The sequence below is a fragment of the Anser anser genome, assembly GCF_964211835.1.
Source record: "Anser anser genome assembly, chromosome: 5".
In the NCBI taxonomy this organism is placed as follows: Eukaryota; Metazoa; Chordata; class Aves; order Anseriformes; family Anatidae; genus Anser; species Anser anser.
Window position 1 is genome coordinate 26,997,762 of NC_139725.1, and position 24,494 is coordinate 27,022,255.

The 24,494-nt window shown below is 43.1% G+C and overlaps 2 protein-coding genes across 3 annotated transcripts; one reads left to right on the top strand and one right to left on the bottom strand.

The window, feature by feature from the left end:
• Positions 1-6,552: 6,552 nt before the first annotated feature.
• On the bottom strand, positions 6,553-20,420 carry LOC310900939 (uncharacterized protein). 2 transcript variants are annotated; one of them, XM_083839688.1, is made up of 2 exons: positions 14,831-20,356; positions 6,553-7,644 (listed from the first exon to the last, which is right to left on the bottom strand). In XM_083839688.1, the coding sequence occupies exons 1-2, from the start codon at positions 15,573-15,575 to the stop codon at positions 7,601-7,603; spliced, it is 789 nt and encodes a 262-aa protein (XP_083695814.1). In that variant the 5' UTR covers positions 15,576-20,356; the 3' UTR covers positions 6,553-7,600. The 2 variants fall into 2 exon arrangements, with proteins under 2 accessions (XP_083695814.1, XP_083695813.1); XM_083839687.1 differs by lacking the exon at positions 6,553-7,644 and having other exon boundaries at positions 14,089-20,024; positions 20,303-20,420.
• On the top strand, positions 12,920-24,078 carry GREM1 (gremlin 1, DAN family BMP antagonist). Its single transcript, XM_083839689.1, has 2 exons — positions 12,920-14,076; positions 20,366-24,078. The coding sequence occupies exon 2, from the start codon at positions 20,367-20,369 to the stop codon at positions 20,919-20,921; it is 555 nt and encodes a 184-aa protein (XP_083695815.1). The 5' UTR covers positions 12,920-14,076; position 20,366; the 3' UTR covers positions 20,922-24,078.
• The last annotated feature ends 416 nt before the right edge of the window (positions 24,079-24,494 follow it).

A 24,494-nucleotide genomic window follows, 5' to 3' on the forward strand; every position in this document is an offset into this window, starting at 1 on the left:
TTTAGGCATTTTAAAATCTGCAAGTATGTTAATTACCTCTCATATTTCAGACATAATTTGCTTGAAGAAGCTATACAAAATGAAGTGTAACACCATGGAACACTAGTTTTGGCTGGCTATAAAATATTTATGACCCTATTAAAAAAAAAAAAAAAAAGTGTAACTGAGCAAATTCTAGGTTATATATTTTTATATATATGTACTCACACACGTGGCTTTGTTTTCATTTTTATGCTGTACAAAAGGTACTCTTTTTAGAAGATAATATAGCCTTATAGTAAACTCAGCATTAAAAAATACAAAGATGTCAACCCCCAGAAGAAAGTAATATAAAAATATTTAGTGAATTATTTCAGAGGAGAAATAATTATATGCTTGATTATATACAATATATGCTTGATTCTATTGGCACATTTGGATTCATCTAATAAATCTATGCTGTCCAGCAATTCACAAGCAAACCAAAGAAACTTGGAACTAGTTGCTGGGGATGTGGTGTCAGGCTTCTGAGAGTCACGTACAGGATTGTAAATTAAGCTGACCTGAATCTTATTTTATTGAAACACAATGAAACATATTAATCTGCTAAACTGATGAAGGATGTGGACAGAAAGATGAATACCAAGTCAACTAAGTTTTTGGATTTGTTCTGGACAAAGTAACATTCAAGCCCCTTTTGTTTCCAAACGACAGGAGTTGGGGATGAGGAAAAGTACTTTTTTTTTTTTTTTTTTTTTTTAAGACGAAGAAGAGAGTTGAGTCCATGCCCTCAAACCAGATCTCTAACCAGTAGCTCTGTGAAAGTGTTGAAAAGGCTTTGTTTTCATTTTCATGCTGTACAAAAACAAATGTTTCAGACATTTAAATTTGTTGGAAAGAAGAAACAAACAACAACAACACATAGCAACACCAGCACAAAACAAACTTGTACTCTTCTGGCCTTTTTGCTTGTAAGCTTGTTAAAGCAACTCTCACCTCATTTATAATGCTGTATCACTGGTCCTGTGAATTGATTTTTATGCAAGTACTTCTTTCTTACATGCAAGTCTGGAATGTCTGAATCATTAGGACACAGCGTTCAAAGAAGAAAAATTCTCAGACTCATATTCATAGAAGGAGAAAAGGAAGGTGTGCAGATGCAGAAGATGCTACCATGACCAACAGTAAATGCATAAGGAAAGTGTAATTTCACATGACTAAAGGGGAGATGAGTGTGTTCACTGCTTTATTAGCTAAGTGCACAAGTAAAAAAAATAAAAAAATATTTGAAGTCATGCAATTGTCTTCAGCAATCTTAAATAAATATCATGTTTGGGAATCGTCTCATATACTAATCCTTTTTAATTACTGTGTCCCTTAAAAGGTCTGTCTGTTTATGGTGCCTAAAGCCAAAGGCAGATTACAACCATGACTGAAAATGGCAAGTTCCCTTAAAGTGCTCAGCTGCTGACAATGACCTACTTTGATGAAAACTAAATAAAGACTAAAAAACAATGTAGAAGAAGAGTATGGAATTGCCATCATGAAGACCCCATGTACAACAAATAAGGCTAACTGGCACAGGATTTTGTCCTAAGCCAAGATTTCCAACTATGAGACCATGAAAGGGTTAAAGGAATCATTTCCCAGGTACATACGTATGTACATGGTCCAGGTCTACCACACTCAAGCCTTCTGCTGTTCAGTGAAGAATGGGGTTGAATTCTAGTTCATCATCCCAATTCACCAGGAGAAGAAGGATATAATATCTGCTCATATTTGCTTTATTTATGATGCTAACTGCTTTGCCATGATTACTTGAATCCTGATGGCTGGAATAGCTGCTAGCCATGTGTTCAACACATGGGAGTATAACAAATCTTAAATGATGCAAATGTCATGGCAGCATCATTACCAATTGGAACTGAAAGAACTTTAAAAAAATGTTGTGTCACTAACTATGTCTATTTTTTGTATATGTGGCAGAAGTGCAGAAGGGATCAGAGACAGTAGGAGTTGAGAATGGCTTCCAGATTTAAAGATCAGGTGGACCTGAATCACCTCTTCTTATTTTTTCCTGTAAGTCCTGTTAACAAAACACATGGAATCCAGCTCTCATTACAATGTACGGGAGTCTTACACTTACTTCATCCTACTCTGTTCTCCATGGAAAACAGTATTGGGAGTCAGTGGCTAAATTTCATTATTTTCATTATGAACTGAGTGAGGCAAAAGAGAAAGCACAAAGTAAAATAATGTTGAGAGCCTCAGACTATCCCTCTTCCCTTAACTGGTATCATTCATTTATAGATCCTTAAGCTCTGATTTTAAATGTATAAACACTGACAGCTTTTATTCCAAATGTTTGTTCTGACCCTAACCAACTTGTAACTTTCTTGGGAGCTACCAAAGACCTCCCTCACAAATATATATATATATTTATATATATATGGGGTTTGAGCATCTGAATATTTAAGAGTTAGCTCACAGAATGGGCATACAGTTTTGATGGGGAATTCAGTCTTAGTCTGTTTTAATTAATTCTTTATTCTGAGAAAAAAAAAAAGATAATAAAAAAAAAAATTGCAGTTTTACAGAGCATTACCTGCATCCTAATGACCAAAAGTCATCTAAAGGTGGCTGAAATTCAAGTGGGATAGCCCCCATAGAGAAGTATGGCCCTGAGTCATCATCCTAAGACAGGAAGAACACCTTTCCACATTTGGAAATAAAAGATAATACTACATCATGTCATTTCATATTTCCAAACGGCCAAAACATACCCATGAAAGAAAATGTCAGGTCATCCAGAGATGCAATAATAATTGAGCATTGGTTAAGTTTAACTTAAAAAAAAAATAGCAACTGTGCAACCAGAAACCAAGTTGATTGCCAAACTTTCAGTTGCTCCAATGGATAGTGTGATGGCTGTAAGATTTATGGGCCTTAAAGCTCTGTTACTGCACTTGAACTAAGAAACTCATTTTTATTGCTGCATAAAACATTTATCAAATAAAAAACAGTCATAGCTGATTTAAGCAAGTTCTTAAAAGGTCATTATTCTAACAGATAAGCATTGCTGTCATAGTTTACACATAGTCCATGGCTATTATTAAAATTCCCAAACAACCCTTTGACTCAGCTGCCACAGGGTTATGTGCATACACAGGTAATGTGTGTACATAGTTTAAAAAGCAGAAAAGTTTGCCCTGCTTCTGATTCCTTATAGCTTCCCCCTGCTATTATCCAGTTTTGTTGCAGCCTGTTTGATGGTTATGGGTCTGAAGTTATGGGATCTCAAAAGACTTGTTTTCAAGGTGAACATACACTCATGAAACCATGAGTGCAAATTATCCAACATGCAAGTAATGTGTGTCAAAATAAGGTACATTTCTTTCAATTTAAAATACATGAGTTATCTCCTGCTCTGGTAGTTGAGGTGATTTTCTAGTTTCTGTGTCTCTCCAGCAGCATTGTCTATTTCCTGCTGTGCATTTGTGTTCTCAGCAGCAACCTATGAGCCCTGAAAAGGATAAGAATTACCCACTAACTTGAAGGTAAGACCTTCATAGACTGTCACTAAAATATTGGTTGCTCCTTAAAAACATATTGTGTCTATTTTCACAGAATCACAGAATCACAGAACATCCTGAGTTGGAAGGGACCTGTAAGGATCATCGAGTCCAACTCCTGGCTCCACACAGGTCTAACCCAAAAATTCAGACCATGTGGCTAAGTGCACAGTCCAAATGCTTCTTAAGCTCCGACAGGCTTGGTGCAGTGACTACTTCCCTGGGGAGCCTCTTCCACTGCACGACCAACCTCTCAGTGAAGAGCCTCTTCCTGATATCCAGCCTGAACCTCCCCTGTCATAGCTTGACATCCTTCCCTCAGGTCCTATCGCTTGCCACTAAAGACAACAGATTAGTTCCTGCCCCGCCACTCCCCTCGTGAGGAAGCTGTAGGCCGCAGTGAGACCTCCCGCTCAGCCTCCTCCTTTCCAGGCTGAACAGGTCAAGTGACCTCAGCTGCTCCTCATACGTCTTCCCCTCTAGGCCTTTCACCATCTTTGGATCCCTTCTCTGGACACTCTCCAATAGTTTCACGTCCTTTTTGTACTGTGGTGCCCAGAACTGCACACAGTACTCAAGGTGAGGCCGCACCAGTGCAGAGTAGAGCGGGACAATCGCTTCCCTCCCATAGGTTCTCTAAAAGGCTAAAGTGTAAAGGGCTGCAAAACTGGGAGTTATCTCCAACTTTACAGATGGGAAAAGAGAAGCAAAGGGGTTGAGGGGCACTAAAGGCTTAAATGCCAACAGTGGGACTTGTGTGGAATACAAATGCCAAAGTCCAAGCACACAGCCTCCTATGTCCAATTCCTTAGGAAGCTAAAGTATATACACAACTATATTTTCTTGTCAATAAAGTACCTCAGGCACCTCAATTTCTACTTTTGTACTTGTCTAGGACTGTTTGAAATTTGGTGAACCCACATAGCTCAGCACCTATTTCAGTCCAAAATACAGCCTGAATTCACAAACTTGGCAATTTCTCCCCTGTATTCCCTAGGGGAACCAACTTGGTTAGGACCCACCTTAAGCATGTCTACAGGACCAGGCACAGCCCAAAACACCACAGCAGAAGTAGACAGTTTAATTAAAAAAAAAAAAAAAAAAAAGTCTGGAAGAGGTATGGCAAAAGATTTAAAGCTCTAACAGCATTTTTTTATTCACTATTAACATCCCAGTGACAAATCTGATCTTGCAAACATTGTCAGGTGTAGGGTTTGCTGGCCAAGGGCTCCAGTGATGCTAAGAAGCCCTGTTAATGTTGTCGACAGTACAACTCCTCATAGCAGGATATGTCTTGTTATAAATATTTGCACTGTTTAAGCTAAAGGCAGAGTCTTTCCCTCCATACTAGCAGGAAGAAGTCCTTTCAAGGTGCTTGTTTTCAGGTGGAATTCCCCCTGTTTAAATATTTAGGGCCAAATGCTAAAGTGGTTTTCAAAGCTCTCCTAGAAGGTGGTGGTAGTATATTCAAATCAAGAGGTATCCAGATGCCAGATAAAACAAAAAATTTGACTTGATATATTAAAGCATAAAAGTATTTGGTTTTCCAAAATACTTCTCTAAATTGGAAACAAAGAATTTACCTTTGGCTATGATGGCTTTTCTCTATCTAGGAAGAAGGTTTTGTTACACTTGACTGTAGTAGTCACTTCCTCCCAGAGGGCCATGCAGAGGCTTTCTAAACAAATTGTCCAGGTTTTCTAAACAAATTGTTCTATCTCCATTGGATTTTAAAAATGCTTTCTATCTCCAGATAGCTTGTGCCGCCACCTGGATTTATCTCAACTAATTACATCAAGGAAAACCACGCTTGTCTCTGGTACGTTTTTACATCGCGATAGCTGTCTCAATGCAAAAAATCTGATCCTACAGGAAAGGCAGAGAAAAAAGAAATCATATACTCTAAATCCAAGAATTTACTGTATTAAAAAGCAGGATTTCTTCTTTGCCTGACAACACAGGAAAACATCCTATTCAATTCTGTTTTCTCTTTGATCAGATCAGAAGAACAAGAAATTGCTACAAGTTTTTATTTTTTTCTTAAATGTGCCTGATAGCTTCTGGTGACGCCAGCTCCCAAGGATTCTTTCCTCTAAATGCTTTATTATATTTTTCAACAGGAAAAATATGTATTTTCTACTGTGAATTCATATGTTCATTTTGAAGCCATGACAAGAAATAATAACACCTCCTCTACAAAGAGTCTAGTTCCATCTGGTTCAGAACCAAAAAGCCCTGCCGCAGTCTGATCTGAAGTGTAATTGATTTGGTCACTTGCAATTTAGCTTCTTCACTTACGTCTTTAGTGCATTAAGACTTCCTGGGGAGAGGAAAGAAAACTGTTTACATTTTTAGACTTTTTAAAAGTGCATCCAAAATCTCAAAGTGTTTGGTGTCTGATTAATTATGAACACCTAGAGGATAGCTCCCGAACTATTTTCAGAGCCTCTCCTAACATCAAGTGATTTTACTCTCTTCCGGGCACTTTGTTACATGTAAAAAGAAATATAATTTAATCAAACTGCAAATGAAAGCATCTGATGAAGAATTTATAGGCAGTGTGGTTAGTTACAGAAAGCAAGATGACAGCTCTTCCATGACTCCAAACAGCTCCACAGAAGGGGAAGAATGAGGTCTGTTGTAGCTATATTTAGGGAATAAAGTAAAAGAACTTGAAAAATTCTAATTAGAATTCAAGATACTGTGATAAAGGGAAAGATCAATGAATAAATATCCAACTGCCCTTAGCCAAACAGGCTAAACAGGATACTTTTGACAAGGAAACAGAAGAAGCAAAACAGAGCCATTGGAAATATCAGGACGAGATTTGGCCCTAGGCTTGCCTGTGTAGTTTCCCAGAAATGATTTTTTTTGGCAATTTTTGAAAGAGTAAATTTTTGGTAACCATACAGATTAAAAAATAGACCTTTTTTTTTTTTTTTTTTTGTACTTTGTTATTATTGTATTGTACTTTTAATTCTTCAGTTTGTAAAGTTTAGAATTCTAACATACACGTCAACAGGGATAGACACATATATAAATCATTTGAGGGTCTTCAGAAAGGCTCGCCTGAATCAAGCTCCTTGGATTTTATGTGTGCTTCATTTTATACACTCTGAATAGTCCCACTGAAAATGAAGTAAAGTGTCTGGCAGGCCCCTATAGGACTAGGGTCTGAATCTAAGTTTAGCAAAAAAAATCAGTGTGAACACAAGTCCACCTTCCTTAACAAAGCACTTAACTGTGTGTTTGCATTTATGTATATATTTAAAACACTATTCAAATCAACAGAGTCTGCTGCATTGCAGCCTTATCTTTAGCAGTTCTTTTAGATAACCACAAGTGGTTAAAACACTTCTTTGTCTGCCTTTAGATTTTTTTTATTTTTTAATTTTTTTTTTTGTCGACAACAGTGAAAACTTGGCTTATTGATTGGAAATATTATTTTTTTATTGTGGAGAATTGCAGAAGTTAAAAGGCCATTAAAAGCTCTTAGAAATTTCAAAATAGATGCATTCAGGCATATAGACAGAAATGATAAAAAAAAAATACAATTTGTCTTCCCAGATTAATTTGAACTCCCAGCTCCTCTTATTAACTGCTTATTTCATTGGAAGTTTGGTACTGAACCAGCTTTTAGAATTTGGGCCAAAATGATTCTGGCTCCTTTGAAAACTCTGTTCCCTGTTGCAGGGGAAATGGAGTCACAAGAAAATCAGTGTGAGTGAAAGAAGGGAAAAGGATGAAGGAGGGTGGGAGGGTACTTGAGCCTCTTACATGTCATCTTCTTGACATGGAGACCATCTAAATATAAAATGTCAGCGAGGACAAGTTCTGTTTCTTCCTACCTGCCTCCTTGGGAATTGTTGCTTTATATTCACTCAGAGAAGTGGACTAGCTGATGCTGAAGCAGTACAATAGATTCAGAGCTCTTTCCTTCCTGTAACGTAGCAGTCATGTTTATTACAGTGGATTTCAAATACGAAATGCAGAACTTCCACACGGTCTAAATAAGTTGTTGTCGCAGCCAGAAGAGGGCTGACGCTCCTTCATTCCTGCAAAGCCACTTTTTTATCTGGTGTTCCGTTTTTACCTAGATATTGCCAGGAAAAACAAAAAGAGCAGATAAGATTTGAATTTAAAAAAGCAGGCAATGGGAAAGAAGAAAACCCAAACCAAAACAAAAGCCTTGTGAACCTTCTTACATAACAAAATGGTTCTCCTGCCTTGTACTCCCTTTTCCTTCGCTACAGGCAGTAAGTGGTAGAGTCAGGAAAAAGGCCACGATTTCTTAACTTTCAGCTACCTTAACTGCGAGGCTAGCATCGCGTGCTCCATGGGTGTTGTATGAGAGTCTCCATACTGCAGAAAAGAGCAAGCACTCTTCTTTGAGCCTGGTGCAAAATGGCAACGTCCCAAGTTACAGTGCCTCCACCACAGCAAACTGCTTTGCACCACAGCGAGGAAGGGACTGCTTTGCCAGAATTGGGTAGGGGATATCTATACATGTCTTAGAAGTGAATGTGATCTGTCTAAGAGGTTGCCATCAACATGTGGGATGCAGTACAGCGTGGGAAGGGAGTCTTTTAGTTTTGCAGTGTAACTGGAAACTGTATTTCATAGCTGTCATATCCCTGGAGTGAAATATGTAAGCAAATAACACATCAAGCTCCTTCGATGCCTCCCTTCATAATACCCAGCCACAGCTTTAAACTATAAGGGCTTCTTAGACAAAGTCAGTTTGCTTGGCTGAGTCACTTCTGCTATCATGTTGCTCCAGAACCATCCGGAAAGCAAAGCATATCAGCAAACACCTCCTACAGGTTCATGAGACAGCCCTGCCACAAAAGAACACGCAAAGCAAAAGCATGAGGGAAGAGGAATTTTTCATGGCTATTTTATGGCTTTCATTTTCTTGGAAAATTCTTCTATAGTCATCAAATACATAAGATGCATAAAAAAAAAAATAATCTGTGAAAAGAGTAATAAAAAGGTTAGCTTGACAAATGATATTTCCTCATTTGGCATGAAAGTTTATATTTGTCCAACAGTCAAACTTCATCCTAATAAAATAAGCTTTTCTAAATCACTTTTGAAAAATAGTCACATATGGACTGCATTACATATGTAGGTGTTTTGAGGCCAGAAAACATATTTTTGTTCTATGTCTGCAGCACATAGTGCAGTGGAATTCTGGTCAGTGACTGTGGCTCCTAGGTGTGGAGATCATTACAAGCCCACAACCTGACTCTACATGTATTATACCCTAAACAAGAAAGGTTTTCAGACATATCAGGACACCATAATTTTCAGGGCTGGATCCCAGACTATTAAAGTGCTTAAAGCTAGTGATTTTATCTTGAAGCCATTTATTCTTATGATTTCTCATGTCCTGTTTCTGAGCACTCACAAATGAAATGCAGGTATATTTCTAGATTGTGACATTTTGAAACAACAAAATCAAAACGTTTCATTAAAAATAAATAAATAAATATATATATATATATTTTCCCTTGCTTATTTTTTCTATTCAGCCTATAGAAATCTATACATTAAAAGAATGATGTTTGCTCAACCTAAATCTAAAATGCTTTTTTTTTTTTTTTTAATAAGTACTATATTATCCAAACCTTTCTTCTCACCTTCTGGTGAGGTGGAGCCTCAACCAAACAGACATTAATTCTAAAACTCAAATAAAAGAAAGATTTAAATTATTTAATTAAACAGAATTTTGCTAAAGTGCAGCACAGTCCCTGGCTTGATTTTCCAGTACATTTTATAAGAAATTTATCACAATTCACACTAACCTCATGTTTTTCTTGTATTATTTTATATGGCTTGGTATGAAATACAATATTGAGATAAAGTTCAACAACTCTATTTTTTTTTCTGTTTTACACATTGATCTATATTAGAATAAACAGTAGAGTGCCTAAGCAAGAACCACAGGACTGGTGTTTTAGTAAAGTGTCTTAAAGTGAAAGTACAGAACATCTTTTCGTATTTTATGTCACTTATTACTCTCTGCCTGAATAAAAAGCTCAAAATAAAAAGTGTTTTTTTTTTCTGTGCTGTTTTTTTCACATGGCTTTTCATCCGTTACTTCTGGATATATCAATACCCCACAGGGAACTTCATTCTTTGAGTCTGTTCTGTGACAAAACATGTTTTCTTTTCCAGGTAAAGCTAACAAACTCCCACATGTGGGCAATAATGTAGCAACAGGCCATTTCCATGCACAGACCATCCAACACATGCTGCATATGACCTTGCCTATGCTCCAAGTCATAAACTGCTTCTGAGATGCTGCTCATCTTGCCCCTCTTGAAAGTCAGGCAAATCAGCTGTGTGCACCACCAGAAGGCTGGCAGTCCCTGTGACGTGACGGTATCTCTCGTCTCTCAGAGCATGTCCTGTAAAACGCGTGTCTGCAGCAGGACACCTATGCAATGCACACATCTCCTGTCACATCAGGTAACACCCATGCCAAGCCCCCTCGCCTCGCGCCTCCGCGGGACAGCTCAAATCCCCCCGGGAGGGCAGGTGGTGAGCACTGTGAACATCAGAGCTTACTTCTAGCTCAGTTGCAGAGCTCAAGAGAAAAGTTACGGTTGTGCTGGTGAGAAAACTTCTGAACACTTTGCCCCCTTATTCTCACAAGATTTGCACAAGCGCCAATGTAATTTTAAAGGTCAAAAAGTGCAGCTGAACATCAGTACCTCATGTATTAACAGGGAGTTGAGGTATGTCGGTAGGTAGGCATATAGATGCATACATTCATGTTTTCTACTTCAAAATACGTGAATAGACTGGCTTGGCATTACTTTTCTTGAATGTTACCAGCAGAGAGGAAACATATCAAGTTGCTGCCATACAAAAAGCACTGAAAACATTAGTGATTTTGTCATCAATGGCTGAGTTTAATGTACCCTTTTAGTTTTTCTTCTGTAAATTAGTGCCAGATTCATGGCCCTATAAAGCCAGCTCCTTCCTCTCTATAGCAGAACTGTTCAAAACACCAAGGCAGGCGGCTCAGATGTGCCTTGTCTCTCCCACGGCTTGCCTTACTTCTGACCTGGAGGAACATGTCTAGGAGTGAGAGGCTTTTGATTTCTGGGTATATTAGGGCCAGATTCTCCACTGGCATAAGTCAGTTACATCTCCCTGAAGTTATTATAAGCTATTCCAATTTTCTCAAGAAGAGGATCTGGCCCCTGTCAGTCTTTGGCTCCTCTGCAAAGGCTTTTAATAAGGCGCCAACTGTCCTGGCAATGAGGATGTATTGAGTAGTGCTCAAAGTGAGCAGTAGCAGACAGGAGCTCAGCCCAATACCATTTTTCTATGCAAGAATTAAGTACAGCACTTCTTTTAAGCTTAAAACAATTCTTACTGTTCCACTAAAACAAAGAACAACTCACACAGCGAATACCAGCAAGAAGTGGGAGAGGAAATTAAAACAAAAATAAAACAAACAAACAAACAAAAAACAGAAGGGGGAAAAAAGGAAGAAAAAAAAAGAAAAAAAGAAAAAAAGAATAGCAAGCGGGTAGTTGAATCCAGCCAGGTTGACAGTGTGTGCTATTACTACCTCATGGCGTCAAAGGTCTTCATCTCAAACCTATGCCACAAAAATATACATATTCCCATAGGCCGTCTGTACTAAACAGTTACCCGAGTTTTCCCCAGTTGTGACTGAGCTCCAATTAGCAGCACTGCTGAGCATCAAGAGAATTCCAAGTGTGGACAAGGTGGGAGGAAGGGGAGGTGTTTTCTTTAAAGCAGAGGGGGCTTTTCAAGCTGGAAGATGCCAGAACCTCATCTTCGGTTGGGATCTGACCAGCACAGTCAAGCCTTTGGAGTAAACTCTAGGAATATTTTGTTAATGAACCCAGCAGTAGAAGGAATACAAATTTCCCAGCTGGAAATGATCCGGATACCTGATGTTAAAAAAACCTGATGTTGTTTCCACCATCATTCATCCAAAGGAAGCAGATATGGCTATAATTATTTGTCTTTTTGGTCCCCATTTGGCTTATTTTTCTGAATGAGCAGACAAACTCTTGCAGGAATAATTCTACTTTGCAATGTTCAGAAAAATCTGAAAAAACATCTTGCTGGACCCAAGATGTTAGTGTCTACTTGAAACACTCCTTATGGATTAAACAGAGTGAAAGAAAACAGATGGGAAAATATGGCGCGGAGCATACAGCCACGAGAAATCGAGAGAGGGCTTGAGGAGGGAGAACACCTTCTGCACCAGGACATGCATCCAAAAGGGATTCTTGGTTTGCTGACATCTTGGTTTGCTGACATCTGCTCCAGATCAGCAGCTCTGGCTGCGTGTTTGAGTGCAGTGAGGCGTTGGGAGGAGCTGGCCGCCCTGCCATAGGTGCCCAGAGTATCATCGTCTAGAGGTGAATGCCAGGGTGGCATGTAAGCTGCATCCCAGAAAAATACAGCTGAGAGGCAGCTTGTCCACAGGCCGTCAGCAACACGTGGCAGTGCGTGCAGTGCCAGTGCCACATCAGGCATCAAAAGGAGCTCAGAGCAACCACAGAAAAAATTTCCCCCATCCCCATCCCCATCCCCATCCCCAGAGCAGCACCAAGGGGCAGGAGCTTGCAGGTGCTCCCCCAGACCCCAGCCCAGCTTGAGGGCAGCTGTTCAGATGGGTACAGCCCCTCTCCCTACACGAGTGCCACGGCTTCGCTTAACAAAAGAAAAGAAAAGGCGTATAAAGTCTGTCGACATACTGAGAGGTGGGAATTGTGACTTTCTCTCTGGATTCACAAAGGACGGACCCCAGTTAATTAAAAACATCTATGAAGTCCAATAGCGCTTTTTGGAGCAAAATAATGAAAAATCCAAAAAATTCCCAGGGCCTCTCTTTCCATCCATCTAGATGTCACTGACTGTGATTCTTTGCCAGTAATCCTCCCCCCCTTCATTGCACTGAACTTCAGTGGCCCCTGCACACCAGCACATTTTCTCTCTCATGCTGCCATCTACCACTGCACCACTGCCGCTTCTGCAGCATTTGTGCGTGCTGCCGGTCCCGTTAGTCAAGGGATATTTTAAATTATATTTTTTTTTATTTTTTACTAAGTTATAGCTAAACCCGCGTGTGAGTTAAAGCCACGGACCCAATTTGCTAACGAGCTGAGCCCTCACCTATGCAGCGGGCACAAAGCGCGGCCACGCTTCTGCCTTAGCGATGAGGAAGCCGATGCTAAGGGCTCAGAAAGCTGGCACCTTGCCTCGGCCCGGCATCCTTAAAGCAGCAGCCCCTTTTACGTGAGTTTCAATTCGTCCTCCCCACCTGCAAAGCCGGGGGGCCAGCACAAACTCTCCGCTCGCCAGAGCCCCTTATCTCCGCGGTGCTTCCGCGCCGGGGTCCCGGCGGCGCGGCGTGTGCGGGCTGCGGGGCGCGTCGGGCGGCGGGGACCCGACGGCAGGCAGCCGGGCACCACCTGCAGAGGGGACAGCCTCCGTGCCCAGCAGCCCGCGGGAGGGGACAGACCCCCCCGGTGTCCCCCGGTGTCCCCCGGTCCCTCCCGGTTCCCCCCCGTTCCCTCCGGTCCCTCCCCGTGCCCCGGTCCGAGCTCCGCCGTGTGCCCGGCGCCGCTCCGGCTGCAGGCTGAGGGCAGTCCCCGGCAGCCCCGAGCCACAGGACCCCTGGGGAGACCCCGGCCCTCCGAGAGCCGAGTGACGGCGGGGGAAAAGCCCACCCGAGGCGGTGGGAGAAGCCTGTCCCTGGTCAAGAGCCGTGAGAGCGGCTGCGGACAGCGAGCCGCGCGTTAGCATCACCCCCTGCAAGCACGCCCGCTGTTTTGCGTTATTTTATCTGGAAGCTGCGTGACTCCGGGCGTGTTTGCAGCGGGCCGGCTGGCAGCGGTCGGGGCAGGGAGGTCGCTGCATCCCTCCCGGCCGCAGGACACCTCTCGCCCCGGCGGCGCCGGGCAGCGCGGTGGGAAGGGATGGGAAGGGATGGGAAAGGATGGGAAGGGATGGGAAGGGATGGGGAGCGGAGCTGAGCTGAGCGGAGGCGGGCCGGGGGGGGGTTAACGCTTCTTAAATGTCATACTTTAGCGGGGATGGAAAATTTGAATTTTCTGTGCATTCCAGGAACAATTCCTTGGGGTGGTGACCTTTAGCACCGATTCTCTTAAGAGAGGAAAGTAGTCGAGTGTTTATCTGCACGACAGAAAGCTTTCCCTAGTGGAAGTTCATGGAAGTGTTAAAGGGGGCGGATAACGCGGGATTTGGAGGCGCTTGTCCAATGATCTGGAGGGGCTTGGAGCGCAGATCTCAGCTGGCAGACATTTAAATGGGAGACAGCTCGGCGCTGCTGCAATTTGTAGGCAGGATCCGAGGCTCTCCCTCTATGGACTCCCGGGCAGCCCCGGGCTCCTACGTCGCCCGCTCCGCCAAGTGACACCGCAGGGCAGAGCCGCGCCGAGCCCCAGGCCCCGACGAGGAGCCGCCGCCACCGAGCCGGGCCCCCCGAGGAGCCGCTGCCGCGCAGGTGAGCCGGGCCGGGCCGGGCCGGGCCGGGCAGAGCCGTGGCAGAGCCGAGCCGAGCCGAGCCGAGCCGCGCTGCGCGCACTCACAGCGGGGCCGCAAACGGGTCCGGCAGCGGCCGAGCTTGGCCAGTCCGTGGGAGGCAAAATGTGCATCCCTTTATCCTACCGCCGGGCTGGGGGCATGGGGAGGGGTCGTTCGCCGGTGCCCAGCAAAAGTGCCGGGCGCCCCGGCTCTGCGGAGGATGCCCCTCAGCGGGAGCGGGGCTGACACCGCTATTCCCGCCGAGTACCGGGGCCGGGGCGCCGTCCATGCCTCTCGCCCGGCAAACGCCGGGATTGCAGAAGCCCCGTTAGCTCTGCCTCCCATCTCCGCCTACAGCATCCCTCCCGACAAATTGGATGCGGCGCCCACCCGAACCCGACACGCGGCCAAATCCCGGCCCGGCCTCTGAGCGGAGCGGGGCGGGGGCAGGTCCAGCTCCAGGTGCCGGCCTCGCCGCCGCACGCCCCGTCCCGTCGGGTCCCGTCCCGTCCCCTCCTGTCCCGTCCCGTCGGATCCCGTTGGGTCCCGTCGGGTCCCGTCGGGTCCCGTCCCGTCGCTGCGGGCAGCCCGGGACAGGCGGCGGGTGCGGGGGCCGGGCAGCGGAGCGCCGCGCAGCGCTGCGGCCCCGGCTGCGCGCCCGCGGGAGCGCCCTCAGCGCCCCTAAGCCCGGCACGGCACGGCACGGCACGGCACGGCACGGCTCAGTCTCCCACCTGACTTCTGCCGCCTCGACGGCTCCGCGCTCCTTCGGCCCTCGTCGCCTTCGCAGAGCTCGGGCAGGCTCGGGGGGCGTCGGTGCCCGCGGGGAGCCGGGAAGAGCCGGGCCGAGCCCAGCCGGGCGGAGGCGAGCCGGAGGGGCTGGTGGGGGGGGGGGACACGCGCACCTCGCGTCCCTCTGGGGCCGCCGCATCGCCCCCGGCTGCCGGTGCCGGGGACAGGGTGACGGGAGAAGCCCGTCCCGTCCCTTCCCGTCCTTCCCTTCCCGTCCCTTCCAGTCCCGGCCCGGCCCGGCCCGTCCCCGCAGGCAGCGCCCTCGGAAGCGCCGGGCCCGGCCGCCCCCCGGCGGGGTGCGCGGGGTCTTCGTGTCGGGGGGCGGCCAGCGCCGGGGCCCCGCTTCCTCTGAGCCACTGGGGTCGGCGAGCCCGAGAGCCGCTGCCGTCCCGGCCGCTCCTCCCCACGCCGAGAAAGCCCAGAAGCAGCCGGCTCGCAGGCGGCGGGGGCTGCACGCGAGGCTTCGGGGGAGCCCACGCCCGTGTCCGTCCGCTCCTCTTTAGGCTTCAGCCCCACGCCGTTCCCCGGCGTTTGCTTTCCCCTCGGTGGGGTCGCTCTCCCGAAGACCTCCTTGCCGCCTCGCATCGCAGCCCCGACCCAAGAGTCCCGAGGTGGCAGTGGCAGTGGCACCAGCCGTGCCCAGCGCTCAGCTGCCCTCTGATCCCCCGGGGTGCCCTGCGGAGACATCCCTCCTCAGGGGGAACTCTCAGAGGGATCGGGTTTTGGGGTTTGTGTGTGTGTGTGGTTTCCTTTTTCCCCTTGTACGGCTGCCCGCACTTATTACGTGTCTCGGGGAAGGCATCTCCGTGACTCAGACGAAGGAATTATCGGAAATGTAAATGTATCCAGATTCTACCAAAAGGAGATGTTAGTTTTGCTATCTTGATCTCAGAAAAAAAAAAAAAAAAAAGGTTCTGTGGGAACTGCCACCGCCATACAAAGTATACTTTTTGTGTATTTAAAGATACAGATCTAGGAACTATGAAAACATTACATAAGACTATTTCTGTAATTCATATATTATAAACCAGGCATAAAATTATTCCGATCCATTGGGACATAAACCATTTCAGTTTTCTCAATAGCCAAAGTGTTGTGTTTTGCCTCTTTGCTTGGCTGGTATTTGAAGCCCACCAAGAACATTTATTTTTCTAGGTCTTCGGCAGATTATTTTTCATGTTTTCTGCGAAGCACATGAGTCCATGGCTCATCATAATATTTTCCTAGTAAATATGGTTCACAGATGAAATTATGGGCCTGCTGAGGTCTGTGAGAATTTTGCTGTATATTTCAACAGAACCGGGACTCCATCCAGTACTTTTAAACAAGTTGCTTTGTGCTAAAAATTTCAGTGATCGCTTTACGACTCTGCCTGGGAACTCATAGGGAAGTGCCGTTTATAAACTGACATTTGGAGGTCCTTAATTTATAGCAGAAAATGTATACACTGAAAAATTACAGCTTACTGTATTGAGTAATAAACCTGGAAGGTTTTACACTTCCATATTTACAGTTGCTAGTATTAATCCGCAGCATTCCTCATCTGCCGTAGATGAGTAGATCCCCAGCTCTAGATAATCCACATATGAGGTGATTTGAACGTTAGGGTCCAATTCTGCTCCTGTTTGAAGTCAGCAATAAAACTTCTTTAGGCTTTAGGACTGAGTGCTTACAGATGATAAAGAGTCGAACTCAGCTCAGCAATGAAATACAGGGGGGAAAAAAGGATTTTTTGAAGTATTTTGTTACTTTTTGAAAATAAATATTAATGATATTGGATCTCTCAGTGGATCTCAATGAAGTAAGTGGGACTTGAATGTTTTTTCTGTGGACATCTGTATGTTCAAAAGGTTCTCAAAAAGGTTTCTGATTATGCCAATGCTTCTGTAGCAGCCGCTATCAAGTATTGAAAATTTAGCAGAAATTTGGCATGTAAGATTTTATAGCTTGATTCCTCACAGCTCCTACCCAAGCTCCAGAGTTATTACTGCTTCAGAATTATGGCTGTGACAAGGAAAAAAAAAATCTGGAGAGACTTCCTTTTCGTAAAACTTTGGATATGGTAACACTGATTTAGTCACTTGCACGCTGTTGCGTGTTCTTTTTTTTTTTTTTTTTCAGTAATAAAAAAAGCTGTTAAGGAAACATTTCACAAACACTAAATTGCAGATTGGATGAATCATTCTAGTTCCTAACTTAAGCAGAGGTGCAGTCTTCTCTCATAAGCAAATGCATTCATTGCCTCGGGATAGTGCAGAATGCAGGCACTGCATTTTGGCTGCTATCCTTACTGAGGCATAATACCTCATTTTCTTTTGTATTTTGCTTTTCTTTTTACTTTCTTTAATAACCTTTTTTTTTTTTTTAATAGCTATTTAATAAGTTACCATTAAAGGAAGTTTGTGCTTGAGCTGCCATTAAAGGTCATGAAGTTGACAGAGTCTCTTTGGTGGGTCTATGTTTAAACTGTACTTAGTCTTAAATGTTAGGATTATTTTTAATTTTAGATGCATATTTTGGAAGTGACCATAACAAAGGCTTTGGCTGAGTTGTTAATTTTCATTTGAATCATAATCACTTTTTTGAGCATATAATATAGTTTCTGCCTTTGAGGTTGTAAATCAGCTCAGTGAAAAAAAGTATTTCGCCCTTAGTTTTAGGATGATATTGGAACACATCACTGCATTTCCTTAGTGTTAGGCATGTGCTTCTTACAGACACATGATCCTGGGATGCATATAATGCAACAGTAGACATTACCATCAGATTTTCCCCAAATTACCATCCCAAAGTACATTTCATTTTCACATGACTGATGACTATGTCATCGGTTGCATGCTTATGGAAAGAAGGTGAAGTAGCATGGAGAAGATCAGTTCTAGAAATAAAAGTAGCCCAGGAATACGCATACTGGTGGAACAGCAACTCAGACTTATGGGACACTAAACAAATACCTGAAATTTCCTGGCACTGCTTAGAAACTAGAAAATTATTTTCAGTTGCATGCAATGCCTTTTTTTTTTCTTTTTTTTTTTTCTTTCTAAGGTTCTGGCACCATGTTGAGTAAATAACATGCATATTAAAATACCGTCTAAATACAATGTGGGTATACAGTCACCGGAGAAATAAGAATAGTTTTGGAAGGAGTCATTCTGGTCACTTAAGGAAATAAGCAGTATTTTATAACTGTGTTTTTTAAAAATATTTTAAAGACAGAAGATGGAAACTAAAAAGAAACATGTTTAAGTAACATCGAGACTGCAAAAGAAACGGGAAAAACATTAAATACGAAGTCCAAGCTAATGCTTGAAATTCAACTGCATTGGTCTTCAATTAGAATTCCCAACTTTTTTTCTGTTCTATGACAGAGCCTTAAGCTTATTAAAATAGCATGCTCTGTACAATATTTCGTTTCCATATTTAAAGCAGCCCTTCCAAGTTGCCTGTTGGAGTCGGTAGTAGCATCACTTTTTACACCCCTCTCTTGAAGTCTGAAGCTTCTTCCAAACATGCAACACGCTGGTACATAAGCCTAAATGAATAAAATGAATCTGTACTGGTAAATAAACCTAAATAAATAAAATGGATGCATATTATATGTATGATAAAATCCATATTGTAAACTCCAGGTACACTGACAGTGTGTAGACAAACGCTTAAAGTAACTCCACACTTAAACTTCCCAAGCAAATCTCTAAATATAATGGGAACCTCCTATGGCACTTTTCCACTCCAGTAATTCCTTTCCCAGTCCATTTTGTAAGAAATGCTTTTTGAACAGCATAATAAAAAACTTATTTTCTCTGTATGTCTGGAAAGATCTAGTAACTCAGAAATTAACAGGTATCTTGCACAGTAAAGGATACTTATCCCGAGCCTTGACTGAGTCTCTAGGTGGCCCTTCCAGGGCTGGCATTTGGCTGCTTTTCTGCCTTGCTGTGTGGTCTCAGGCCGAGCAGATAAAGCAGGACAGGACAGTGCCCTTGATTTCACGTATGTTGGCTGTGTAGGGTAGTAACACAAGCAGAAGTCTTCAGGTCAAACAGTAATTCATCCCTTACCAATAAAATGAGTTAAATAAGGGATATGACAGCAGCGCTCCAAGCAGGTAGGAAACACCAGCTTCCTCATTTGTTCTTCACAATTCTTCGCATTTTTAATGCATGGGCCTTCCACTTCTGGTGGCTTCTTCCAAGCTCCCCATGGCAAGGGTCTCCTGAGAGCCTCCCTCCCCTATATGCCTCGCTTGCTGCCACATCCCTCGCTTTCCAAAACAACACAGAGACCACAGGGAGGGGGAAAAGCATGACAGGTGATGAGTTGCTTCCTGGCTTGTTGGTGGCTTCAGCTGACCTAGCAGCCCATATTGCTCAGAGCTTTGGGAAACAGCAAAACTTGTGGAAGGTAACTGGGTCATAATTACTAAGGAAGGAAAGAAAAGCTGCTCCTATGCTAGTAACTAGGTTTTGGAGCAGGAGTGCAGTTTTAAAGAGCCTGGTTTTCTCTACTTATTGCACTTGAAGTCTTTTTGCGTGTGCGCAATCGACATTCTTTGTGATATTGATGTCACATACTTAATGTCATATATGAAATTCTGCTGTTCTCATGTCTTTTCATTATCCTGCTGGGTATAATGAATAAAAGTCAGAGATCTATGATAATGAATAAAACTCAGAGATCTATGACTGCATCTCTATAATGTATCTGTCAAGGATTCAGAGTAATGTGTGAGAATGTGTAATTTGAAATTACAGACACACCTCTTTCAACCTATACCTAAATATCCATTTATGTTTGTTGCCTATCTTGTTACACATTTCTTACTCACCTTAGGCTTCATTACATTCAGACTCAGTGGACCGATTCAGAGGTGCAGTATGGCAGAGCTTGGGATGCTGCATTCAGACCGCAGGTGGATATAGTCTGCACATATGGTCAGTCTACTTGGACACGTGGTATGCAAGAAGAGGTACAAAGCTTCTGAGTCTAAGGGACATGCAGTTAGGATGCATGCCCTGAGTCAAAGAGTTCAGTCCTCTGGTGTTGCAGATAACTATATCACATAAATCATTGCACAGCATAAAATCTCTTCTTCCACCAGTGTAAATCAGGAGCAGTGCTCCTAATGTCAGTAAGCTATAGGAAGGGAATAAGAACTCTTTAGAAGGGTAGTATACATGGAGAAAGGAGCTGGAAAAAGATGCATGCTACAGAGTTAAATTCTGTTTGGACTTATTGTAGCCTCTGACTTTCAGTCACCATATATGAAAGCTTTTATTACTTGGTAATTTGGAAACAGCTTTCCAGCTGATGAAGGCAAAGTGCTCATCTTTTATAAGTAAGTGTGCACTCCTGCACACTTCTTTTGTCTGTGCACACACACTTCCTTTAGGAGCTGAAAATTTTCTGCATACCTGATTTCTGTTGATATCTGAAATCCACAACTGTGCTTTATTTCCTCATCTTCCTCTCTATAGGATGGTCCGCACGCTGTATGCCGTTGCTGCTGTGTTTCTTCTGATGGGATTTCTGGTACCGACAGCAGAAGGGAGAAAGAGGAACCGTGGATCCCAAGGTGCTATCCCTCCTCCTGACAAGGATCAGCCCAATGATTCAGAGCAAATGCAGACACAGCAGCAGTCGGGCTCCAGGCATCGAGAACGAGGAAAAGGCACCTCAATGCCTGCAGAGGAGGTGCTGGAATCCAGTCAGGAGGCACTGCACATCACTGAGCGCAAATACCTAAAGCGGGATTGGTGCAAAACTCAGCCCCTCAAACAAACTATCCATGAAGAAGGCTGCAACAGTCGCACCATTATCAACAGGTTCTGCTATGGCCAATGCAATTCCTTCTATATACCCAGGCATGTCCGCAAAGAGGAAGGTTCTTTCCAGTCTTGTTCTTTCTGCAAGCCCAAGAAATTTACCACCATGACTGTTACCCTCAACTGCCCTGAGCTTCAGCCCCCTAGGAAGAAGAAAAGGATCACCCGCGTGAAGGAGTGCCGGTGTATATCTATCGACTTGGACTAAGCCGAGAAAAATATTGTACCGATTGCACTCTGACTGTCCGCAATCATTGCCAGTGTGAGAGGGAGTGGCATGAAATAGCAAAGCTTCGGGGCTGGACGAAACTGAAAGGAACCCAGTGAATTACCTAAAAAACAAAACAACAAAAAAAAAAACAACCAACCAACCAACAAAAAATCAAAGAACAAAATGGATGTAAGGAAAGGATAGGCATGAGTTTGGGTGTAAGAGAGAAAACGGATGTGTGCAAGCAAATATATGAATGTTCACTCTGACAAAAAAAAAAAAAAAGGAAAGGAAAGAAAGAATAAACAGGGGTATTAAAGATTAAACAATCTATTTACCCACAGTCATGAATTAGGTTTCCTAATGTAAATTCACATTTTTGCCACTTACTGGGAAAGTGGAGCTGTGGCTTTTGCTAATGTTCACCTGCCATACTATTTGCTTTTACTGTATTATGAGAAACATCAAAGTGAGAGGACAATATATCTGAAAGCATGAATCTATTCTTAAATATGAAGTAGGCTACAAGCAGTTACGGCATAGCAAGAACATCACTCAAAATAGCAGCTGTATCAAGAGTTTGTAATGTGCTTCTTCAAAAAAATAGCTGTAATCCAAAAGCCGCTTTTGGAGAACAATGGGGGAAGTGGGAGTGTTGAAAAGTCAGTATAGGTGGATGGAAAACAGAACCACAGCCAGTTAGACAGCAAAAGGCCAAAGTAAGTAGACGGGGGAGTACAAAAGGGAGTAGAAAAAGGAAAGATACATAAATAGGAAGACACAGAGGAAGAGATATTGTCTTCTGTTTACGTTTTGCTTTAATTTATATACCTAGTCATATATTACATAAATTAAAGAGAAACTATATACAAGGCTATTAAATACACTTCTGAATTCTAATGGCTCTCCACATCAATCCAAACCCATTCTTGTGCCACTAGATCCATTCGCTGTCTTGTATTTCTGGTATCAGTTATTCCTCATATTACATATATATGTATATGCAGTATCTTTTATTCATTGGTATCTATACATACATACAATGAGTATGCATACTCTATTGTGCATATCTGAACTCTCTCCTTCTCTTTTTCACACGCATACATAAAAACGTACATACCGCAGCACAAAAATCTTGCTAACCATGATCAAGTACAGAATGGCAGTAATTTAGTACATAAAGAGCAAAGCAAAAATTAAAACAAGCATCATGTGACTGCAAATGCAATAACCACACAAGAGACAAAAGACACGACATTCATGACTAGTAAACATTGCATTGTTATTGTTATTTTAGCTTTGCCACAGGCATGCAGTTTGTTGAAAAAGAGATGAAGAACTTTGCCAGCAATAATCCTCTTTTTATATCTTTTACCGCAGACTTGCATTTAAACAGGATTTGGACTAAGTAAAGAGAATTTCCTGAAAATTAAGGGCTAACTGCCCCCTCTCATCTGGGGGGAAAAACACACGAAAGGGGACACGCTACTTCCAACAGCTCAAAGACACTCACCTGGGAGACCAGCCTGCATCGTCTTTCCTTCAGGAGTAGGAGCTCAAACCAGACCAGGGTGGAGGCTCTTGGCGAGAGCGCGGCCAGCCCTGTGCAGCTGGGTGGACGCGGGGCCACGCGACCCCGCAGGCGGTGCCGCTGCCCTGGGCCCTGGGGCCGTCTGCGCAGCCACCGTGGTCCGCAGCCGCCCCGCACCTCAAGCAGCCGTTGTGCCTCCTGCTGATGCCTTCCTGGGCACTGGCTCGGCGACGGCACTTTCTGTCCAGGCGGTGAGGGCACCGCAGTGCCGCTCGCCTTCCTACACCCTGAGAGAAGGCCCCCTGCAAAATGGCGCTTCCCTGTGGCAGCCATGTCCCAGTCAGTGGTACGGTGGGGCTTGCACACCCAGGACTTGTTTTCCCCTTCAGCAGCAATGCTCTTCTGTCTCCACTATCAGCATTGCTGTTCTTTCTCACACCAAAAGCCTCTCTCAGCCACAGGGTGATCGTTTTGACATGATTTCTGTCCATCAAACTCTGAGGAAGACCACTCTGCTCTTAGTAACATATCCATAGGAAAGAATACACAGTGGCACGTCACAGATGTGTACAATGTGCAGTCATTATATTAGGAGCCACCACTGTTACACAATGTCTCATGCAATTATTGGCGATATCCTGCGTCTCTGCAATTAATATATTTTTCCTATAAAATCCACAGCTACAAGGTCTGCATTTATAAGATTGAGAGGTTGCAACTTATTGATTCATATTATTTAAATGCATTTCACCTGGCGTACTCTCACTCAGCAGGTTTGACACATTTCTTCATGGATTTTAAAATCCAATTTTAAAATCTGGAATTATAGGAGGTAGATTTCCACTGTGTGGAATGTGAATAGTTAAACAGAAAGATATGGATATTTAATGTTATTATTAATACAAATCCTCTTTCATTGATAATAGGCAGAGGTTGTTTTCCTTTAAATTACTTTTTTTGAGTTGGTTTGCAGGTGACAGGGCCAATCTCAGCCTTTGCTGAAAGATTTGTACTAGCTAGTGTTTCTGTTCAATAAATGGGCACAACTTAATAAAGAAATTGTTTTCTTCAATTGCTGTCAATAGAAAAACTCTCATTGTCTTTAACAGTGACGGGATTTCATTCTAGGCTGCTCTGTTCCTAAAGCCTTAGACATGAAGCAAAGCTTTAGACGTTACCGACTCCTTTATTTAACATTAGACTAGCATTCTGAAGGAAAACCGATAAAAGTGTTACAAATCCTTATGTTCCAAACAGCCTGTGCACAGATCACAACGGAACTCCCCTGGAGGCAGATCCCCCCCATAACTATGTAAATTTTATACAAAGAACTTTTATGAATTGCTAGTTATTGCCTGAGAGTAAGAAAGTTCTGCTAACTTACAATTATACAAGATATTTAATATCAACCACAATATGTATTTAAATTTCTGCTTTATTCTAAAAACAATGGACTATATAACCTAAGGCTGCAGTATTTTCATGCTCAGTCTCACAAAGCAAAACTTGGTTTAAAATGAAGTTTTAATTATTTTGTAACTGAATAGAATTGGAGGTTTTTCTTCCCAGCATTTTGTACGTCATTTTAACTACTAGTAACAAATAAATAAAATATCTTCTTCAGCCCATGTCTATTGTTGTTTTTTATTTTTTTTAATTTTGTTTCTTCCTTAAGTTTCCAGCTCTTTCTGGATCTGTTGTACTTTACTCTGACTTCTGTGGTTTCTCTTAATTATAAAAGGGCTTACATTATGACAATGAGACAGAGACAAGCAATGGCACCATCATTCAACACGGCTACTTCAATAAGGTTTTTAAATGAGATCTGTCACTTCCCCCTCACCCTTTCACAATTTATAGAAGGAAAATCTCAATCTTTACTCACACTTTTCCCCTTGTAAACCATATAGTGACAGTTCAAAATATAAATCAAACTGGAATTGTTGTAGAGTTGGAGTTGGACTCAGCATGCCTGCGTTACACCTCACCTCAGTTCTGTGTCTATTCATCATTTCACTCCCACTTTAAAAAAAAAAAAA